We start from the raw sequence: 19335 nt of genomic DNA on the forward strand, positions 1-19335 counted from the left end.
TCTGGATAACCAACTTCATATCTGAACCAGCTAAAAAAAAAGCCAGGGAAGAATCGGTAAGTTGAATCTTCTTAGGAACAAAAGGAAAGTATCATTTGCTGGAATATTAAAATATTTTTTAAAATTAGATGGTTTTGCTTTAGTTCACCTGAACTGTCCCTGGCACTGAGCTGTGTGTGACTCATTCTCTCCCTGCAGCATTGCTCTTCTCTTGGCTGGTGTGAATGTACCAGCTCAGGTGAAACCCTGAACTTGACCTGTCCAGATTCCAGAAGAAGGCAAAGGAATCCCAGGAGAGGAGGAGATAAGCATCACCTAAATCAGACTAATAGCACATCTGCACTGCAAACTCAGATTCCTTTCCCTACCTAGAGAGTGGCTTTTCACCCAAAGCTTCAAATGGTCCTTTAGACCATTTAAAGTGGCCATCATGGCACTGTGGGCATGCTCCAGGCTTTTGCTTTCCCTTGAGCTGAAAACATACCCATTTGAAAACAAACCTAAACCATAGGTGGCACCTTTCTATGCCTGCCTGCCATCCATCCTCCCTTCTCCCACCCCACCTGCCTCTTTCCTTCACATCTCTTCAAGAATATTTTGGTAGAGATCTTCCATGCAAAAACCAGATACATGTCCTTGGAAGCACTGATGACCTGCAGACCTGGACAACCACACAAGGATTTCTGCTTCTTTAACCAAAATGCTCCTGGACCATGTTCCTACACCGTGCAGGTAAGTCTGTAACCTTTGCTTTGAGAGAGATACTGTGATTAACCACAAGCATGCTGTATCCTTGTTTGTCTGGAGAACGGTGATTTTCCATTTTAATTGCTTCCTGTATGACACATTTTGTTAGGTCCCAGCCTCCTGTCAGCTCTTCTTCTCACTGCATTTGTTTCCTGATGTGTGTGTAATTACAACCATGAAAGTCCATCAGCAAAAGCACCATCAATCTGAAAGATTAACGAATCTCACGCTTTCCCTCTCTCCTCCCCCCAAAATTAGAAAGCCCACTCTGTAGTTTCCAGCACACATCTATCATTACACACTCCTGGGTCTCAGGTAAATTAGCAACCTGATTCTTTTCCCTGCTGTCACTTAGAAGAAAAGGGCTTCTTATTTGCCATCCAAGGAAAAGTACAGTAAACCTAGAACTAGATAAAAGGGAAGTAATCAAATATATTTAACTGTACTCAGCCAAATCCCATTATTTGTATAGATGTTAGCTGGTGCGTTTGAAGAATTAGGGAAGCCTTGTCTTTTATAGGAAAATGTACTGTTTGATTGAAAACTGCAATATCTGTGCTACTGTTCCTCTGCTTACCTAAAATGAGAAATTCAGCTTTATGTAGAAATATATTTATGCATGAATGGCAGATATTTTAAAAGGGGTTTCATATCCTTGCTCTTCCACTAAGCACGTATATTTGGGGTGAGGACAGCATCCCTCTGCGTTTCTTTCAGAGATGGGAAATGCCTCCTCAGTGTGGGAATGTTCCTTGGACTGTCCTTCTCACTTCTACCTGAAAGATGTGGAGAAAATCATTTTAGAGAAGTCACTCCTACACATCTGAGGGAATCAACTCCCTGGGATGTGAGGAACAGCTTATAGGGTGCAGGGATAATGTAGGGGCAGGCTGAGCAGCCAAGGGGAAGGAACATACTGGCAGTACCCCACAGAGATTATCATCATGGTGAGGTTGTAGGAGAGCACAGAAAGCCTTCAGCTGGTAGTAGGAACCCAGGTTTAGAAAATACATGGACAACACAATAGCAGTGCTTGTCAAGGGATGCTCCTTCCCTTGGCAGCTGTTCTGTGGGAAAGGGGGAATGCGCCACCTCTAGACAGCTGCGGTTGGTGGTCACCAGAACTTCCCTTTTGGAAATCCCTCCAGTGCCAAAACAAAGGATGCACTTGGAAAATATACCCAAATACCCACCACCTCATCCTTACCCACAGGACCAAATTATCTTTCAAGTGACCCTGTGCAAACAGGGTGAGTTTCACTGTGAAAGTGTTTGATTAAGGTGTTCCAGGTCCACAGATTGAGGGAAAGCTTCCCCTGGACTGTGCTCATGCCAGCACACAGCTTTTCTCACCTCAGTTTTGTGCTCAGAAGACACTGTTTTGTGCTATCCTGGTAAATTACTGGGGCTCTGCAGAGAGCCTGGGTTCTTCAGGATGATGACCCAGCTCACTCTCAAGACAATGGGCATAGCAAGATGAGGCACATTTTCATCCCATATTCCAGTTTTATTTTGCTTGTATGAAACATGACAACTCAACATTGTTTTAGTACTTTGGGGAGAAGAAGGAGGCAGACAAGAGTCCCCACAATGGTTTTTTACATGCCTGAGTCAAATTACCCTCCCTTCTGCGGGGCTTCTTCTGAAGTAACAGATCGTACTGTAACCAAATATTGCCGTCCAGGAAAGCCATTTTCCATCCAGCAAGGAGGCTTCTTCCTTCTCAGCAGCCACTGAAAAGGGCCTTTGTTCTCGGGCTGAACACCTGGACAGTGTTATCAGCAGTGGTCTCTCGGGGCTGGCGCACAGCAGCTGTGACAAGACCCAGTGGCTTTGGCGTCGGGACTGTCAGCAGCACCTGGCAGCTGCTGGCACCCAAAAAAACGTCCTGTCTGGGCCATTGCATGGGCAGCTCTGGGCGGTTCTTCTCTTCTGTGGGGAACAGGGTCTGTCTTTTCTTTCTTTTCTCCTCCTAAAACAACTAGCCTCACTCCACAGGGTCTCTGGATAACCTCAAGGATGTAACACCTCTGTAGGGAATGGAGAACTAACCTTGGCATTACCTTTCTGGAGACACTGGTGGTGTGAGCAATGAAAAGCTGGCACAGAGCACCAACATCCTGGGCACATGGTTTGAAACTACACCTTGATGAGTAAAACATGGAACTGTTGGCTGGCATGGCAGGTAGGACATTTAGCGGAGAGGGAGTCGCCTGGTGTGACCAAGGACAAGATTGCACAGCAGCAGCTGTGACCCTGGGCACAGCTTTCTGCTCTCTCCATACAGTCAGCACCACTTGTCTATGTCCATGAAAAGACAGACCCACAACTGCTCAGAAACTCAAGGAAACACAACTCATTTGGCCCATTAGGTAATTCCCTAGAGGTAGAACTGCACTGTATAAACCATCACTGCCATAGACACCAGCTTCAAAATCAAAAGTTTTCTTTCTTTCACTGGATTTTAAAGTATCTGATGAAAAATGTGTGAGGAAAGGAGGATCAGAAAGCAGAGGTTGTCACTGCCATGGGGTGACCGGGAAACCTGCTGACACTGGCTGAACCTGTGCTCGGTCTCAGAGTTTTTACCAGTGACCTCAGTGGGAATTGCATCTGTGACCTACGAGTTTAGCAGGTCTACACCTACAGACCTTTCTGAGTGTGTTGATTTTCCACTGAAGCCAGACAGTGCAGATCACAAACCCACCCCCACACCCCCCCCCCCCGCCCAAACTCTAACATAATTATTATTTTCCTGATAACCCAAAGTTTTGACTCCTACAAGGGAGTTATACACTGGGGGATTTTAAAAATGCCTCGTCACAAGATTCACAGCTCTGCAAAGTATCCATTCTGAAGCAGTTCTGCCAAATACCAAGAGAAAATTGCATAACACAAGAAGGAGCAAACCACAGCTGAAGCTTCATCATCCACAGTGGCAGCTGAGCATGGACGTCATGAGTTCTTCCATACCCGATGGCATCATTTCCATTTTCTTTGGACTCTAGTAGTGAAAGAATAAACATTTCAAAAGGTTCAAATGAGACCTTTGAGTGCCAATGCTGAGTCCCTGTGAGGTTGGGATAAACTGACAAAATAACATCCTGCAGAAGCTGTGCCTGGGACAAACCACCATTCCTGCCTTCGTGTTCTGTGGTTTGTAGCATAGGGGCCACTTTAAACCTTGGTCTCTGTCCAGGCACCAGTACCAGCTCTCCCATGACTTTATGTTTGCATCTCTTTCTTCTTCATGAAGGGAAAATTTCCAGGTTTGTTCCTTTTAACTTTGTTCATGGTAGCACTCTTGACAGAAGGACTTAGTGCCTATTTAATGTCTTTGCAAGGAAAAGAGAGAAACTTCTCGGTTACATAAAAGTTTGTATCAAAATTCAAGAATCCGGATTAATTATAGAAGACTTGCCTTGTATCATTCAATTTGTTTGAATAGCTTTAAAGATTAAGCAGATCCAAGGCCTAACAGAACCAGAGCCAGTAAGACAATAGCTGAGATTTTCCTTTGAAACAAAATATACAGGTGGTTTCTGTGAGTTTCTGTGTCTATCTGCCCGGCTTTTTTATTTTTATGTCGTATCCAATATCACAGAACCTGGCAGTAGAAATCATATAGCAATTTGTGAAAGCTTGTTGCTGTTCTAGATATCATATAGTCTGTTCCACACCAGCAAAGACAAAACCAATGCCTTTACTCCTCGAGTTTTCATTCTAAAGGATAATGATCTCTGGTAACAAAATATTTGGCAGTAGCATTATTTAAAATGCACAGAGGAAATGTTTGTCCCTAATTCAAGAGACTGTGGTCACACAGTCTCTATTCACTTGATATTTACCAGAGAATGCCAAAGGCTAATCTGCAAAAAGCCCAGGAACAGAGTTAAGTTTATCACACTCCATCCTTCACCCATCCCATTGTAAGGGAGTTAAAAAATAGTAATTATTGAATTTCTTTGTGGCCAGAGAACTTATAAACCGTGTTATACCCAGCAGGCTCTAATGGCTCCTTCGGTAAGTATCTAATTAAGTGGTTGGGGTGTTGGTTTGTTTTTTTTTTTCTTTCACAGCATACTTTTGTGTTTTAAAATCCCTTTGCATTAAACGACTTCTCGAGTTTTCCAAATTTCTCACACGAACAGAAGAGAGAAGAAAAAAGAAGTGGAGGGGAGATTTCGGTCGTGGGAATAGGAGGCAGAAACGAGGATTCGCAAAGGCTAAAGGCAAATCCTCCCCAAAATCTCCATCTAAAGCACTGAGAACTGCAGCTAAGGTCTGCCTTGGGCAGTTTGCTGTCTAAAGAGGGGAAAATAAAGCTAGTCCGAGGTGAAAGGCTGCATTTGGGGAGGAGAGGCTGCTCCCCCAAAGCCCAAAGTGGTTACAACACCTCGAGGGCTTTGAACGGTGCAAATCTGGGGTTTGGGCAGTCTGACCGACCCCGCTCGGCATCCCTCGCCCAGCGGTCGCGCTCCACCCCGGGGCAGCCGAACGCGCCGATCGGGGTGGGGAAAAACTGCCCCGCGGGGATGGGGAGAGGAGCCGAGCCTTCGGGAGGGATGGTCGGCTTCGGCGGGGACGGCGGGAGGTGAGGAAACTGCGGATCTCCGGCCCGGAGAGCCCGGGGAATGCTACCTGCTCCCGGGAAAGCTGCTTGCCCCGAGAAAACTACGTGCTCCGGGGAAATGCCTCACAGCGAGCCACGGGGCCGGTCCCGCCGCTGCCCCCCGCGGTACCAGCGGCCACTGCCTCCCCGCAGCCTCGCTGCTGCTCCGGGCACCGCGGGTACACTCCTGCCCGCTCGGCCGAGCTTAAATCGCGCAGTGGGTTGGGGGTTTTTAATGGAGCTACGTCGAGGTGCCGAGGATGGGCTGGAAGGGGCCGAGTCCCGGCATCCCAACTCGGTCCCGCGACCCGGCTCGGTCCCGGGCGCACCTGCCCCGGCCCCAGGGCCGCGGGTCTCTCTCGGGGCTGCTCCTCCCCTGCGCCCCCGATCGCTCCGGCCCCTTCTCCCTCGTTAGGGAAGTGTTAGAAAGTTGCTGAAGTGCGAAATGAGGCTGCGAAACCTCGTTGTCCTCATTAAACTCTGACAAGGAGGGTGACAAGAAGCAGCGGAGGGGAAACAATGCGGCAGTGTTGGGGAGAGCCCCGCGCCGGGGCAGCCTTTGTGCCCGCACACAAAAGCTCTTGTTTGCATGTGTTAAAGTCCATTAAACCGCGGCAGCCCCAGGTGCAAACGCCAGCCCGGAGAGGCCGCGCCACCTTCCGCGCCCGCTGAGCGCCGCGGCCGCTCCGCGCTCGGCCCCGGCAGCGGCGGGCGGCGGGGCCGGGGCACGGCCCGGCGGCTCCTAATGAGGGCCCGGGGCTGCCCCTTCATTAGCGGACATGGGTGGGTTTCGCTCCCTGTGCCCCCAGATTCGCCTGTCCCCCGCCTCGCCGTTAGTGGCAGCGACAGGACACAATGTCGCCTATTGTGCTGGTCAGCCCCTCACCCGAGAGGACACGGAGGGGACCCCGCGCGCAGCCCGGGGTCGTGGGTGCTGACCTGGTGCCAAAGAGCCTGCTGGACAAGGGCCAGTGGTTTGGCTTTTTCCCACTGTGGCTTGTAAAGGTGCCTTTGGACACAGTAACATCATGAAATCTTCACAGAAAGTGAAGGGTAGGAGCAGAGCAGTTTCCCGACTTCTGGTTCAAACAGCAGAATTCAACCCGAAAGGTGGAAAAGAGAGGAATTGTGCAGAGAATAGCCACACACACAAAAAAAGCTTTGTACAGGTCAAAGCCTACAAAAACAATCTCATCACAGTGTTAGTGTTTCATATGACTGGCATGGCAATTTATCCAAGAAAAAGTATTTCCAGGTTCTGTTGCAACAAGTCCACATCACTTTATCCCCAGTGGTCTGCCAGGGATCTGCCCTGCAGCTATTTTAAATTGTGCTGCTAATAACAATTCATTACAGTTGATAGAATGGGGAGACTTGCCTTTTATTTTGCAATTAGACATAAAGGCTCTGATCTGGCAAATGCTCTGCACTGTGAGCATGCGAGTAGCTCTGCTGAAGTCATCTGGGACTGTTCATGTGCTTAACATTAAGCCCGTGAGGGTTTGCAGGATCAAGGTCTGAGACGGGATCATCTTTAAGGATGTTTGTTTACCTGCTCTGTTCTGTGTTTTCTAGATTCACGACAGCGCCCTGCAAAACCATTTCTCTGGGAAATGGAGAATTGGAGCGTCTCGAGTCAGCTGGGCACAGCTCACAAGTAGCATTCGGATGCCAAGTGATTCTTCCTGTAAACAAAAATGGTTTGCAGGAGCTTGATTTGGGAAGACATGACGGCACTGGGTACGTTGCACTGCAAACTGTTCAGCTGTGTGAGTCTGTGTGTACTGAGGCGTTAATGCAGAACTGTTGGGCATTGGGCCCAGAACAGATGTGACGATGAGTGAGAGCAAAGAGACAGGGAGGAAGGAGCAGATGAAGAAAGCACATTTTAGGCTTCTCAGTTCCTGCCTAGACAACCACTGCTTCCAAACCTGGGCACCGTCCCCAAGTGCCTCTTATCAAGAGAAAGTGGGAAGCAACATGATCTGTGGAGAAAACAAACATATTTGGTTTTTTTCATTTGCCAATCCTGCAAACAATAGCTGTTTGTAGGCAAATAATCCTCAGGTCTGCATGGCCAGATCGATGCAGGGAGTGGTTCCCATGGGCTCTGTGGTGCCAGACACACTGAATGGTTTGTAAGGAAACAGGTCCTTGAACTCCTCCACAGCACAGACACTATCTTAGTAGGTTATCTCGAACTTGCTTCTGTTCCTGCTCCCATTCTCCTCATCTTCCAATGCTTGGCCTGGCAGGGAGAAGTGAAGACTAGAGGAAATAGATCTTGTTTTAATAGAAAAGGCTTCAAAATGTTCAGCTGTTTGTTATTTCCTTGCCACTTACTTTTCCAATTTACTTTTGGAGCCAGGCTAGCTAAAGGAAAGGCCAATCCTTGTGCACAGTCGCAGTTTAATACCTATGATATGCATGAAGAAAATTAATTTGACTGAGGATTTTGCTTCATGAAGTAATTATAGCACAAAGCATAAAAAGGCTGTGTTTTGTCTTGAGCCGCCAAAGTCCTGGTTTGCATCATGAGGTCATGTTTAGGATTACAAATGTTTGCACAAATAACATCTTACAGTATCTCACATTGCCTCTCCCCACCTTTTCTAACAGGTCTTTTGGATGTGGAGAGGAACAGAAAAAGAAACTGCTCTTCAGTCCTAGATGTGTTAAAATTGAAGCTCAAACCCACAGGGCACGAGAAGGGCAACACAAATACGGGAGGGGCTGAGTTCATGGTGCTGCTGACACTCCAAAATATAACCCATATCCCCAACCCCTCTCCACTACTATCAGTGGAGGAGGGTTGTAGGCACCAGCACAGCCCAGTTAAGGTTGGATTGATACAAGAAAAACTCTCATGTAAGACATACCATTTCCCTGGTATCTTCACAACAGGCTTATCTTTTTTATTTCGACTTTTTAAGGCACCTCTCGGGACTCAAATCCTTTTGAAATTGTATGTGAATACTTGGATAAATTGAGTAGAGCTAGTTTTGGTAAAAAATGGCAGATTTTTTCATTAATTTGGTGATATTTGCAATGTGCTTCACAACTGGAGGCAGCAGTTCAATTATCACTATCTTGCAGCCAGAAAATATTTGGAAAAAAAAAGCAAATCAAAATGTGCTGGCAAAGGAGGTCTCACTGCCTTCACATGGCCAGTCCCTATCAATCAGTCACTTCTGCTACCAGGGAGCCCATAAAATGCCAATCACACCACAGTTGGAAACAGTCCATCCTGCTGCTAACCTGTATCACAGCAAATTCGGTCAACACTGATGAAATTTATGGATTTTAAGTTTGCTTAGAAGAATTAACTCAAGCTCTAGAACTACCCATGGGAAATAAAAGTTAAAGGAACGGTAAATTTACAAAACCCCAGAAAACTCACAGATTAAAGTCACTGGGGAGCACTCACCAGCACTTTCTGCCTTACCTGTTTAGGTGGGAGATCTTTAGATCCAGCTTTTGCAATGAACTGCTGGAGCTGAGCTCTGAATGTCTGTCATCAAAGCACTCGGGCTGTGGGTGACTCACATTGGGAAACTGAAATTATGAACACCCTTTTTTTATTCATCACTGCCTGCCTTCTTTCCTCACTGATAATACAGGGTCAGCATCCTCTCAAAATGACTGGAAAAGGAAACAGTGCATGTGAAACTCTCAGACACTGCTGTCATGAGCACCATGGAAAAACCATACGGAAATGAATAATTTTGTGCCCAAAGCACAGTTTGAATAACAGGCAGTAAAAAGCCCCTTTGCTGCACATTAAACAAGAGGAGAATAAATCATGAGGGGAGCTGCTCCCTCAGGAGCAGCAACCATTGCCAATGCAGAGTGAGCGGGATGCCTGTAGGAAAAGGGCGTGGATAACTCAATTACAGTTCATCTGGATGAGGAAAACCAGGCAAATCCTGGACACTCTGGGCTGTTGAATGCTGGAGTGTAGAGCCTCAGTAGCCTTTCAGAGTATATTGTTTCACACACGTATTTATGTTTGTGTGTGCATGGGCTTCGGGGGATATGGAAAATAAGTGGGATAAGCTTTGGCTCTGTGCCAGGTTGACTGCTCCACACAGCTATGGCACTGCTCGTCAGCTGGAAGCACAGGCTCAGGCTGAGGTCTAGATGAAAAAAAAAAAATCTTTGAAATATCAACTGATCAGTTTGTAGAGTATCTGTGAATGACTACAGCACCACTGACTGGGCAAACACAGCCCTATAATATCTGCCTCACTGTCTTCATCCGTGGGGCAGGATGCCAAAGGGGTCTAGAAACACCCTATTTCCAGGTAGTCTGGAGATGTCTTTACTGACCCTCTGTAGCCAACTCCCTGCACTCCAGGGCTAAGATACAGCAGAGAGTATTTGGAGGAGTTACCACTAGCAATATCGCATTCATTAAGGTTAAAGAAGGTTGGGAAGTAAGAGATATTAATTCCTACAGGAACACTTGGCATCCCTAAAAGATAGGGAGACAGCAACATCATAGCAGGAACATGTCCTAGGACATGTCCTAGACAGGCAGGACAGCACAGAGAGCTGAGGTCAGTCTCACTCATGGTGGCAGATTTAAGAATGCACATGTCCAACCAAACAGTGGGGAGGTGGGCTTTGTTCTGCTTGGCAGAGCAGAGCTGGTGTATTGATGGTGTGAAAGCTCTGTGTGAGACACAGCTCTGCAGAGCAGCTCCAGGGAGCCCACAGCACTGCTGTCACTGCAGCAGGTTAAGGACACATTGCTGAGATCTCTGTGACAGGAGAACACAACTGGGTAACTCAGCAGCAATGTGACCTCTCTGACAGACGCTCTTCGTGTTTCTGACACATGGATCAACTGTTGCAAACTTAGGTAAAACCCTTTTCTTCACTCCCTCTATCCTAGTGGTGGCATGGTTCTCCTGAGGCACAGGAATGAATGTAAAATGTCTCACACTTGCTCTGATCAGGGCTCTGCTGATGCTTTTAGAGCTTCTCCCCGCAGAATTCTGGAGACATATTTCCACCCCTGTGGGTCTGGTAGAAGCACAAAAGACACATCTGGATCTGGTGACAAAAGACACATCTCTTCTGGGGCTGGTGGACTTCCCACTTGTGCCAGGATTGAGTTTGCCCAACAAGGGACCAGTCAGTGTCCACAAAACTCTTTGACAGCAGAACATTCTGTTACTCCTCCTGTGACGTTATCAGAGGAAACTCTGCACACAGCTATGTATATCCATTAAAGTCTATTATTTCAGCTCATTCATGTATTGCTGACTCACCATTCATTCACTTTGTACAACCTTTAAAAAGTCTTACACATCCCCAAACCCTCCACATGGAATTTCTGCCTTAGATGTATCTCCCACTGCACCGACATTAATTCGAGGAGGCAATAATTTTCCCAGGAGTGTCCTGTATAAAATCTTCCTCATCAGAGATAAGAGACAAGGTCATTCCACATGAGACAACCCACTGGAATGACTCTTTAGACACTGCTTGTTCTGGAACTTCTTATTCATCCTGATATCCTCATCCTGATATTTTGTCCTCTAATTGCAAAAGTACTTTCCACTTCCACTGAGCATTTCTGTGGGCAAGGTACAGATAGAAATGGATAAACTCCTCACTGGGACTAGGAATACATTGGGATTTGGCTAAGAGGTTTTCTTCTAGCTTGGGCTCATTTGCAGCTTTTGTGGGAAATAGCAACTGGACAGTTAAAAATGGGCAGCTTAGAAATAAACATTTCTGCACCATCAGATCAATTTTCACCTGGGCAGAGGACCTCCAAAAACATCCTGCAAGCTGCAGGGAGTGGGGATTGATTCATCAAGGTACTTTCCCTTCTGAATCAGCACTAAATCTATGCCACTGTGATATCACAAGCTATCTGCCTTTGGAAGCTCTGAGTATTTTTAAGCATTCTAACAGCAAAGTGCTGACTATTGCTGAGGATTACAGATTCTGCAGAACATTTTGGAAGATAACTTCTGGCATCTTGCCACTTGTTATATGGAAAATATGTTGTATTATCTTCCATGTGTGTGGGGGCGTGAGGGTGCTCCGAGTGTCCTGGCCCTCAGCCTGCAAAGACTTACACATATTTTATGCAGAATAAAGTTAAGCAATACATAATGAACTTGTTCAGGCTCAGAGCCTAGATCTGTCACTTAAGACATGTTCCATATCCTTCAGGACTTCTCGAAAGACAGCATCTTTCTCGACACTCCAAGTATGCTACCATGAGCACTGTGCTGGAGCTTGGCTGAGTGGGACACAAATATGCTGTTATCAGTGTAGGACTTTCCAGTGGAAGGGCCTGGTCCTGCCCCAACCGGCTGAAGTCCGACTGAGATAGTCAGACTGGGATGGTCAAACTGGTCCCAGACTCCTGTACACACACAGGAATGTGGATGCACATCATGCTGTGCAGGTGCACGGAAGACATTTGATGTCATGTTCTTCTCTTACTGTCAGTCTTTGAAAGCTCTCCAGAGGCACTGAGGGAAGGATGAGGTGTAGCAAGTTGAGGTAAAGATGTCAGGGCACCAGGAACAGCAAAAAAAGGCCATCATTGCTGGGAGACGGTGTTATTCCCATGGAGACCCCTGCAGGAGTCCTCCCATAAATGACTTCTGGGTGGGCTTGGGTGGTACGCAGAGGCAGAAGGCAGCAGAGGGCACATCCTCCCATGCCCACCCCAGTGCTGCCTTTGGGGGACGCCAGGGTGGCTGCTCCACGCCCCAAAGCCCATCTGGGCACATCCAGCTCCCCTCCCGCATTGCTCACGGCCGAGGGGAGCCCTGAGGGAGCCCCGTGGGGAGTCCTGCGGCGAGCAATGGCAGAGCCGTGCCTGGAGCTCTGAGGAAAGCAGTGCGGGGAACGCCACGGGCAGCCCGAGGGAGCAATGTCCGAGCTCTGGGGAGCCCTGAGGAGCTCTGTGGGAACCCTGAGGAGAACGCGGTGGGAGCGCTTTGGGATTCTGCGGAGAGCCCTGCGGGGAACCGTTTATGACCTGAGGGGAATACCTTGAGAAGAATACCTTGTAACTCCGTGGAGAGCCCTTTGGAAGCCCTCTGGGCTCCTGAGGGGAGTCCTTCGGGATGCTGTGAGTCGCCCTTCGGGAGCCTTTGCCACCCGTGCGGGGACGGCGCTGCCGCAGCGCTGTGGGGACCCCGGGCGGCGCGCGGGCGCCCCCCCGCCCCTGCGGCGCGCGCGGAGCCTCGGCGGGGCGGCGCCGCCCGTCACCTGCGGCCGCGCGAGGGGCCGGGGCGGGGCCGGGGCGGGGCCGGGGGCGGGGCCGGGAGCCGGTGGCCAATGGGGGCGGGCGGGCGGCGCGCGTGGCGCTCTTAAGGCGGCGCGGGCGCTGTCAGCGGGCAGAAGGCGCGCGGGTTCGACGGCGGGGCTATGGCTGCTCTCAATGGTGCCGTGGAGAATGGGCAGCCCGACAAGAAAGTGCCCCCGCTGCCGCGGCCCCTGCGCAGCCTGGAGGTGAAGTACACCAAGGTGAGCCCGCCAGGCATGGGGCGCTGGGCGGCGGGTGGGCTTCGCTGTGATAGCATCACCTGTGTTCAGTGCAGTCAGGATGGTATTGAGATGTTATATTTTTAATACAAAATTTTCACCCTCAGTGTTGTTTTTCTTAGCTTCCTTTATTCCTTCTGCTGTCTGATATAGTAGGTTTATGGGGCTTTGAGGCTGAGCACGCAGATGACAGTGGTGTTTCTACTGGAGCACCACTTGCCCCGTTCCCTAGTGCCCAAAACCTGCCTTTTTCTTTTTAATAAAATAACTCCACCAAAGCTGTTGCTCTGCCCCAGGCACCCTGGGCTCCTCTCCCTGTCTGTGGTGCCTGACTCCATTTTCCCCTCCCAACCCACCCGTGAACGCCTCCAGCTCCTGCTGGCGCTCAGCACAATCCGATTTGGCTGGGGTGAGCCTGGGCAGGGCCAGGAGGGGTTTATCCCTCAGGGAGCCGCTTGCTGGGGTGTGTTCAGCTGTCCTTGACCCACAGCTCCCCTGTGGCTCGGTGCCCGTGGTGGGTTTGGGTGGTGGCGAGCACAGGGCCGGTGTCTGGCAGGGCTGGGCCTTGTGGAAGGCACTGCTGTGAGGCAGGAGCCATCCTGCAGCTCCACAAGAGCAGCCGTGCTCGTGTTGGTGATCCTTCATCCCAGCTCCACGGCCTCCCCACGGGATGAGGAGTCGGGCACTGTTTGTGTGAGTCCACACAAACCCTCACCTCTCCGCTCTCCATTGAGTTTCCCTTTAAACAGTCGCTCCTGACTCTTTGGTATAAACCAAAGGCTCCTGATTTTGGTGTCTCTGTCCCTCAGAGGTGGGGCTGAGCAGGGCTGCAGGAATCGCTGCTCCCAGGGCAGCTGTAGCTCTGCGATCGCAGAGTCGCTTTTTGTTCCACAACAGCCTGACCCGCTGCCTTGCGCAGTGGGGAAAGCGTCCCGGCTGGTTATGCTGCTGAAGAGCCTTGGCTGCCATAATTTCAGATTTTGCCTGAAGTAAAAGAGCTAGAGGGGCTGAATGAGTGTGTTACTGTTACATTTTTAAGTATTAAGGAAAAACGAAATTTGAAGCTTATTCCCTTGTAGCAAGAAGGGGTGAACAACGATAGCTTATCGGGCGAGGTGTTGATTTGAATTATGCATCCAAAGTAATGAAAAAGATTAGCAATTAGGAGAAATCACTGGACTAGTTTAATTTTTAACATCCGAAATTTATCTACTCTTTATTTGTCAGATAAACTTGTCATTTAGCAGCAAATTGGATCTGCAGCTGCTGATTGCAGAATGGCGTAATGCTGCACAAACAGCTCTTTCCTGCGTCCAAAATGGACACGGCCATTTGAGTTCTTCTTAAACATCCAAATGTTCTGGTTTTTGTTATTTTTATTGTTGTGAACACTTTTAAACACTCCTTAGGGATCTTATCCTGCAGCCGTGTGTGTTTTAAAACATGCAGTTTATGCTCCACCGTTTTGCCAGAGACTGGGAGCGCTGAAAGAGTCAAGGTAGTATCTTAAAAGTGGAAACGAACGTAAATTAAAAGTGCAAATTTGATGTTTGATCAGATGCTCCCGGTGCATCTGAGAAAATAATGAGCAGCAGTCAATTTTCATAAAACTGTGAGGGGTTTTGTGCAAGCTGAGTTTCACCAGATGTTTACAGCTGACAGCACGCTTCCCTCTGCTTGGAGGAGATTTTTGTTTTTGGTTCTACCAGTTATGGGGCTGGGGGAGAGGCAAAGTTTTTCAACAAAGATCTTTCTTATAGAGCAGCTTAGTGCTTGTCATGGGTGTGTGATGGAAGTGATCTGTCTACAATTCCTTGTCTCAAATTCTGGCTATGAGGCATGAACTGCTGATAAACTATTTGATTTGATTTCAACTGCTGGCACCAAGGACTCACAATACGTGGTGAATTCCCAGAATGATGCCAGTGTGTATGTTACATTTAAAACAGCCTGATCCTGTCACTGTTATGTTTTACTACTCGGTAGGAACGTCACTTTCCCACAGAATTAGCATTGAATGTAAAGGAAAAATCAGTATCCTTCACCAGTCCTTAGTCTGTGAGCATATACCTGATACTGGACTTTTATGGCTCCTATCGTATTTCCCACATTTATAATATGACTTTTCTTCATTAGTGAAATAAAGAAAAACTGAAGTTAAAATGTGTACATGTTAAAATGTAGTACTCGGGTAACAGAGGTAGTTTGAGAGCACTGGTATCCTAAACTGGAGTTAATATTTCTAACATTGTATTTTTTCTTATGACTTCCCTTGGCAACACTTCTTGTAAAATTTTCTTTTTCTCAGCCTGTGTGAAACAGGTGGGTCCAGCAGTGCAGCTTTTACACCAATTACACTTTGGATGCTTTATGCAGCAATAGTAAGAAAAAGTCCTTTCAGGAAAAAAATCTGCCCAAGGAAAGAAAACTATGACCCAAAGCAGTGGGAATTCCGAATGTAAAAGATGCAACATTAATCTCCTGGTGGTGTGTAGAGACTCATAAACAAGATTGCAAATGTGGATGGCTTCCAAATAAAAGTACTAGCTTACAGCCACTAGCAGGCTACTAATAAAGATTACTTAATCTAATCTTATTTAAAGTATATTTATAAAATATAACACTGCCAAGTCAGATCACAGCGTGGATAAGATGCATGCTGAATCCATTAATTGTATATAGGTATTCATGTTCTGTTTACAGTGAGTAACAACACTCCAGTATTTAATGCATTTTCAGTTACGCAATGCTGGGACTGTTTGTTCTTGCTCTGGAAATGCAATATTTTGAAACACTTAAATCTTGTCACAGATGACTCCAAGTGACGTGGGAGGCTTGATCTGGCCTGTGACAGGGCATGGTGGGGTAGAACCAAGCCAGAACCCGCCTCCTGTGGACACTGCAGGAGGGGGGAGCAAGCTGTGGAGGTAGCCCAGGGCAGGGCACAAGCAGCCAAGAAATAATTGTACAGCCACACGTAACAAGGGGCTCCTTCTGCCTCAATCATACAAGTTTCTCTTGGTGTCTGCTTGCTGTTCCCATGGAGATGGATTTCAAAAACTGCCCGTTCCTCACTGCCAAATCCCAGAGTTGTTCTGTGTGGAACCCATGCTCTGCCTTCCTCTGGCTCAAAACTAACTGGGTGCACAAAGTTTGTAGAAATGCTCCTGTATGGCCAGCAGTGTCCCTGGAAGAGTGACTGAGCACACTTGGCTCAGCCATGGGTGGAAGTTGAAGAGCCTCTAGACCTTTGAGGAGCACTTGTGGTTTTTTTTCTTGTCTAGATCAGTTGTTTTTCTTTCTCTTGCCCATCCCACTCCCCTTGCTCTCTCTTCAGATATTTATTAACAATGAATGGCATGAGTCTACAAGTGGAAAGAAGTTCCCTACCTACAACCCTTCAACGCTGGAGAAAATTTGTGACATTGAGGAAGGAGATAAGGTAAGTGTTGTTGCACAAGCAAAAGACAATTTCCAGGGGGTTTCTTTTGCAGAGAAGCACACAGAGGAAAAGCTGGCTTTTAACAGCAACATTCACCTGGCCAGCCTGAGCTGGAGGTGTGGGACACTGGATGTGCTGCTCAAGAATTACATGGGCTAGGTGGCATCAATCCTGTCCAGCTTGTCAGAGGCACTTTCCCTGGTAGGAACTGGCTGCTGAACACTGTCAGAGGAATGAGACTGAGCATCATTCTTGTGCCATAGACTGAAAGGAAGTAGCCAGACTGAGGAAATAGCAATGATGGTGTGTGCACAGGATTTGGGCCCTGTGTTTGGGGTGGTTTATACCTGAGCTGCAGGGCAGCCTGTTGGAGATACTGGACTGGAACTTCTTTTTTTAAACACAGCCTGAGTGCTTGGGGGAATTTAAGCTTGGCCATGCAAAAATTGACCACTTACTGCTGGAAATGTGGTGCTGCTTTTCCAGCTGGTATTGTGGGTTCTGGCCTCCTGCACAAATGTGGCAGCTCTCACTAGGACCAAACCAGTGTCTCAAGAGCCTTAGTAGTCCCTGGCTTGCCTTGGTGTGCTGTAGAGTAACCTGAGATGTAACTGCTTGGGTTTGGTAACAGTCTGAGGTGAGAAATAATCACATGTGACACTTTTTGTCCAAAGCAGCTCATGTATGGGCCAACTGATCTGACCTATGGAAAAGAGCTGGGCCAACATCTGGCTTTGTGCAGGAAGTCATGGGAAGGTGATTCACAGCTGCTGTGCTGTGCCAGGGTTTTGGGAGCTCATTGCTGTGGGCAGTAAGTGTTGGGCAGCCTGGCCATTTCTGCCTGCACTGAGATTTTTTTTTTTGGTATTTAAACTTGTCCGATGCTTGTGAGGCAGCCTCCAAGACTTATTGCCACTGGGGATCTGTGCATCTGTGGGGCAATTACACATTGAGGCAGAACCAAACATGATGTGTCATTTCTTTATCCTGACTGGGTAGGACACAACTGTGTTTAATTGCAGTGGCATGTAAACAGTGGAATTGAAGCTGACTGTGATGCAACTGTATTTTGATAGGCAGAAACCATGACGTGGTTATTGTTCCCTGAGCTAAGTGTCTCCTCAAGCAGCTACAGAGTACTACATGAGCAGTTTGCTTCTTAATGTTGGCTAAAGAAAATTGTTATATAGAACAAACAGGAGGCCAGTTTGCCTCCTTGGGATTTGCCCGTGTGAATTTGGCTTGTAGCTTGCAGGAGGGTCGCTGTAAACTTTTCCAGTCAGTGGAGCTCTCTCCCCTGAATACTCAGTACAGGTGACTGATTTCTAAGTTGAAATTGCAGCCAAAAATGTAAGCTAGCTGTGCTTTGGGTGCTGAAAGTCTCTTCTATACATCACACCTTTTAAAACAATATTTTGCTCTAACTATGTTTTTACAAGAAGCTAATTGGTGATTAGACCTGTATCTGGATTAATTAAAAAGTCATGGGTGACAACTGTTTCCAGCCAGCTGTTTGCCTTCTGGTGACACTTGACCATGTCCCACTTTTCTGGCAAACTAAGGTCCCTGAGGCTTCCCTTGCTCTGGTTCATCCCCTCCTGGGGCTGTAAGTGCAGTCTGCTGGAGTCACCACAAAGTGTGGAAGTGGTGAGTTGTGTTTGGTGGTGCTTTCCAGTGCCTTGTCCCCATGTGCCGCTGGACTTGCTATGCTGGCCAGTGCCACTGCAGGGGTGGCAGTTCCTGCTGCTGGCTCTGGCTTCAGCTCTGCTCTGCCTTCACAGCAGGCTGGGAGCAGAACTCCCCTTCCCAAGCCCTGAACAGAAACCTGCCCCTCCCTGGCCACGCAGAGTGTTTTGCTTAGGCTGCACGTGAGGGGTGGAAATTTGGCAGCTGATATCTCAGTGATGACAATTTAGTCTGGTGCTGAAACTTGGCCAATGCTTTATAAGCCTAGAAGCAAAGGTTTTGTTGTCTGTTCTTTAGAATTGTCCTTGATGAGACAGTTGAGGGATAAAGAAAAGTCTGTGTGGACAAAGAAGCCCTGAAAATAAAATAGATGTTTCCACTGGATGTTGCATACCTCACAAATAAAAGCTTAGTGTCCAACTGTTTGCCAGATTGATAAGGGAAAAGGAGTAACTCTGGTGCTGTCCCTAACACTTGGAGCCAGGCTTTTTCCTTCTAGGAGCTTGCAGACATCCATCAAGGAGGGGAAAAGTGCTCCTTCCTCAAAGGAGTGCCCAACTCAGTTGCCACAGAGCATGGGCAGCAGGTCCACAGCTGTGACTGAAGTCTGTTATGATCATTTCTAAACAGTTCACTCTAGTGTGGCTCGTTGAAGGATTGTGAGAGGGATTTGTTCACAGTCAGCCTGTCCCCTCCAGATTGTAGGCTGAGGAAAGACCACAGTAGATTTGCAATGCCCTCAGTAATGATTTTGGACATTGGCTGTTAGGATGCTGTTTGTAGCTGTTTGAATTCAAGTTTGGAGCTTAAAGCAATTCAATGTGTGGACTGTTTGCAGGGGAACAGGTCAGGGGACCTCTTCTAGCTAAAAAACCATGGCATGCTATGTCAGAAGAGTCCTCTTCCAAAGATGTGCGCAGGGGAGGCTTTTTGAAGAAGACAGTAGGTGAATTGAAGAAAGAGGGTCTCCAGTGAGTATGTTCCATTTCTGGCACATCTCCTCACTGGGGCACCCTGAGATTGAAGCAGAGCAAGGCTCTTTTGCAGGTGTTTTCCCCACTCACAGAGCCAGTGGGGTGATGGTCTTCTATGTGCTCTGCAATCTGCTGCTGGGACAGGAGAGAGAGAAAGAGGATGGGAAAGAAAAAAGGAGCAGCAATAAGCAGGCCTTAAGTTAGGGAAGACAGATGGACGAGGCAGCTTAGAACAAAGAAGAGTGTTCAGTTTGTTTGGGGGGAAGGTATGTGATTGTGTAACTGGGGGTTGTATCATAATTCAAACACCCCAGGTGGGTATGAAAGTTTGCAAGCATTTCCCAACACTGTAA

The 19335-nt window shown here is 47.8% G+C and overlaps 1 protein-coding gene across 1 annotated transcript in view; it reads left to right on the forward strand.

Annotated features, from left to right (window-relative positions):
- The first annotated feature begins 12736 nt into the window (after window positions 1-12736).
- The window catches only part of ALDH1A3 (aldehyde dehydrogenase 1 family member A3), a 33402-nt gene continuing 26803 nt past the window's right edge, over window positions 12737-19335 (forward strand). The window contains exons 1-2 of the mRNA XM_056500003.1: window positions 12737-12862; window positions 16218-16322. Coding sequence (XP_056355978.1) covers window positions 12764-12862; window positions 16218-16322 — 204 coding nt within the window. The 5' untranslated portion in view covers window positions 12737-12763. The remainder of the gene's footprint in view (window positions 12863-16217; window positions 16323-19335) is intronic.

The sequence above is a fragment of the Oenanthe melanoleuca genome, chromosome 10, assembly GCF_029582105.1.
Source record: "Oenanthe melanoleuca isolate GR-GAL-2019-014 chromosome 10, OMel1.0, whole genome shotgun sequence".
NCBI classification, from domain to species: domain Eukaryota; kingdom Metazoa; phylum Chordata; class Aves; order Passeriformes; family Muscicapidae; genus Oenanthe; species Oenanthe melanoleuca.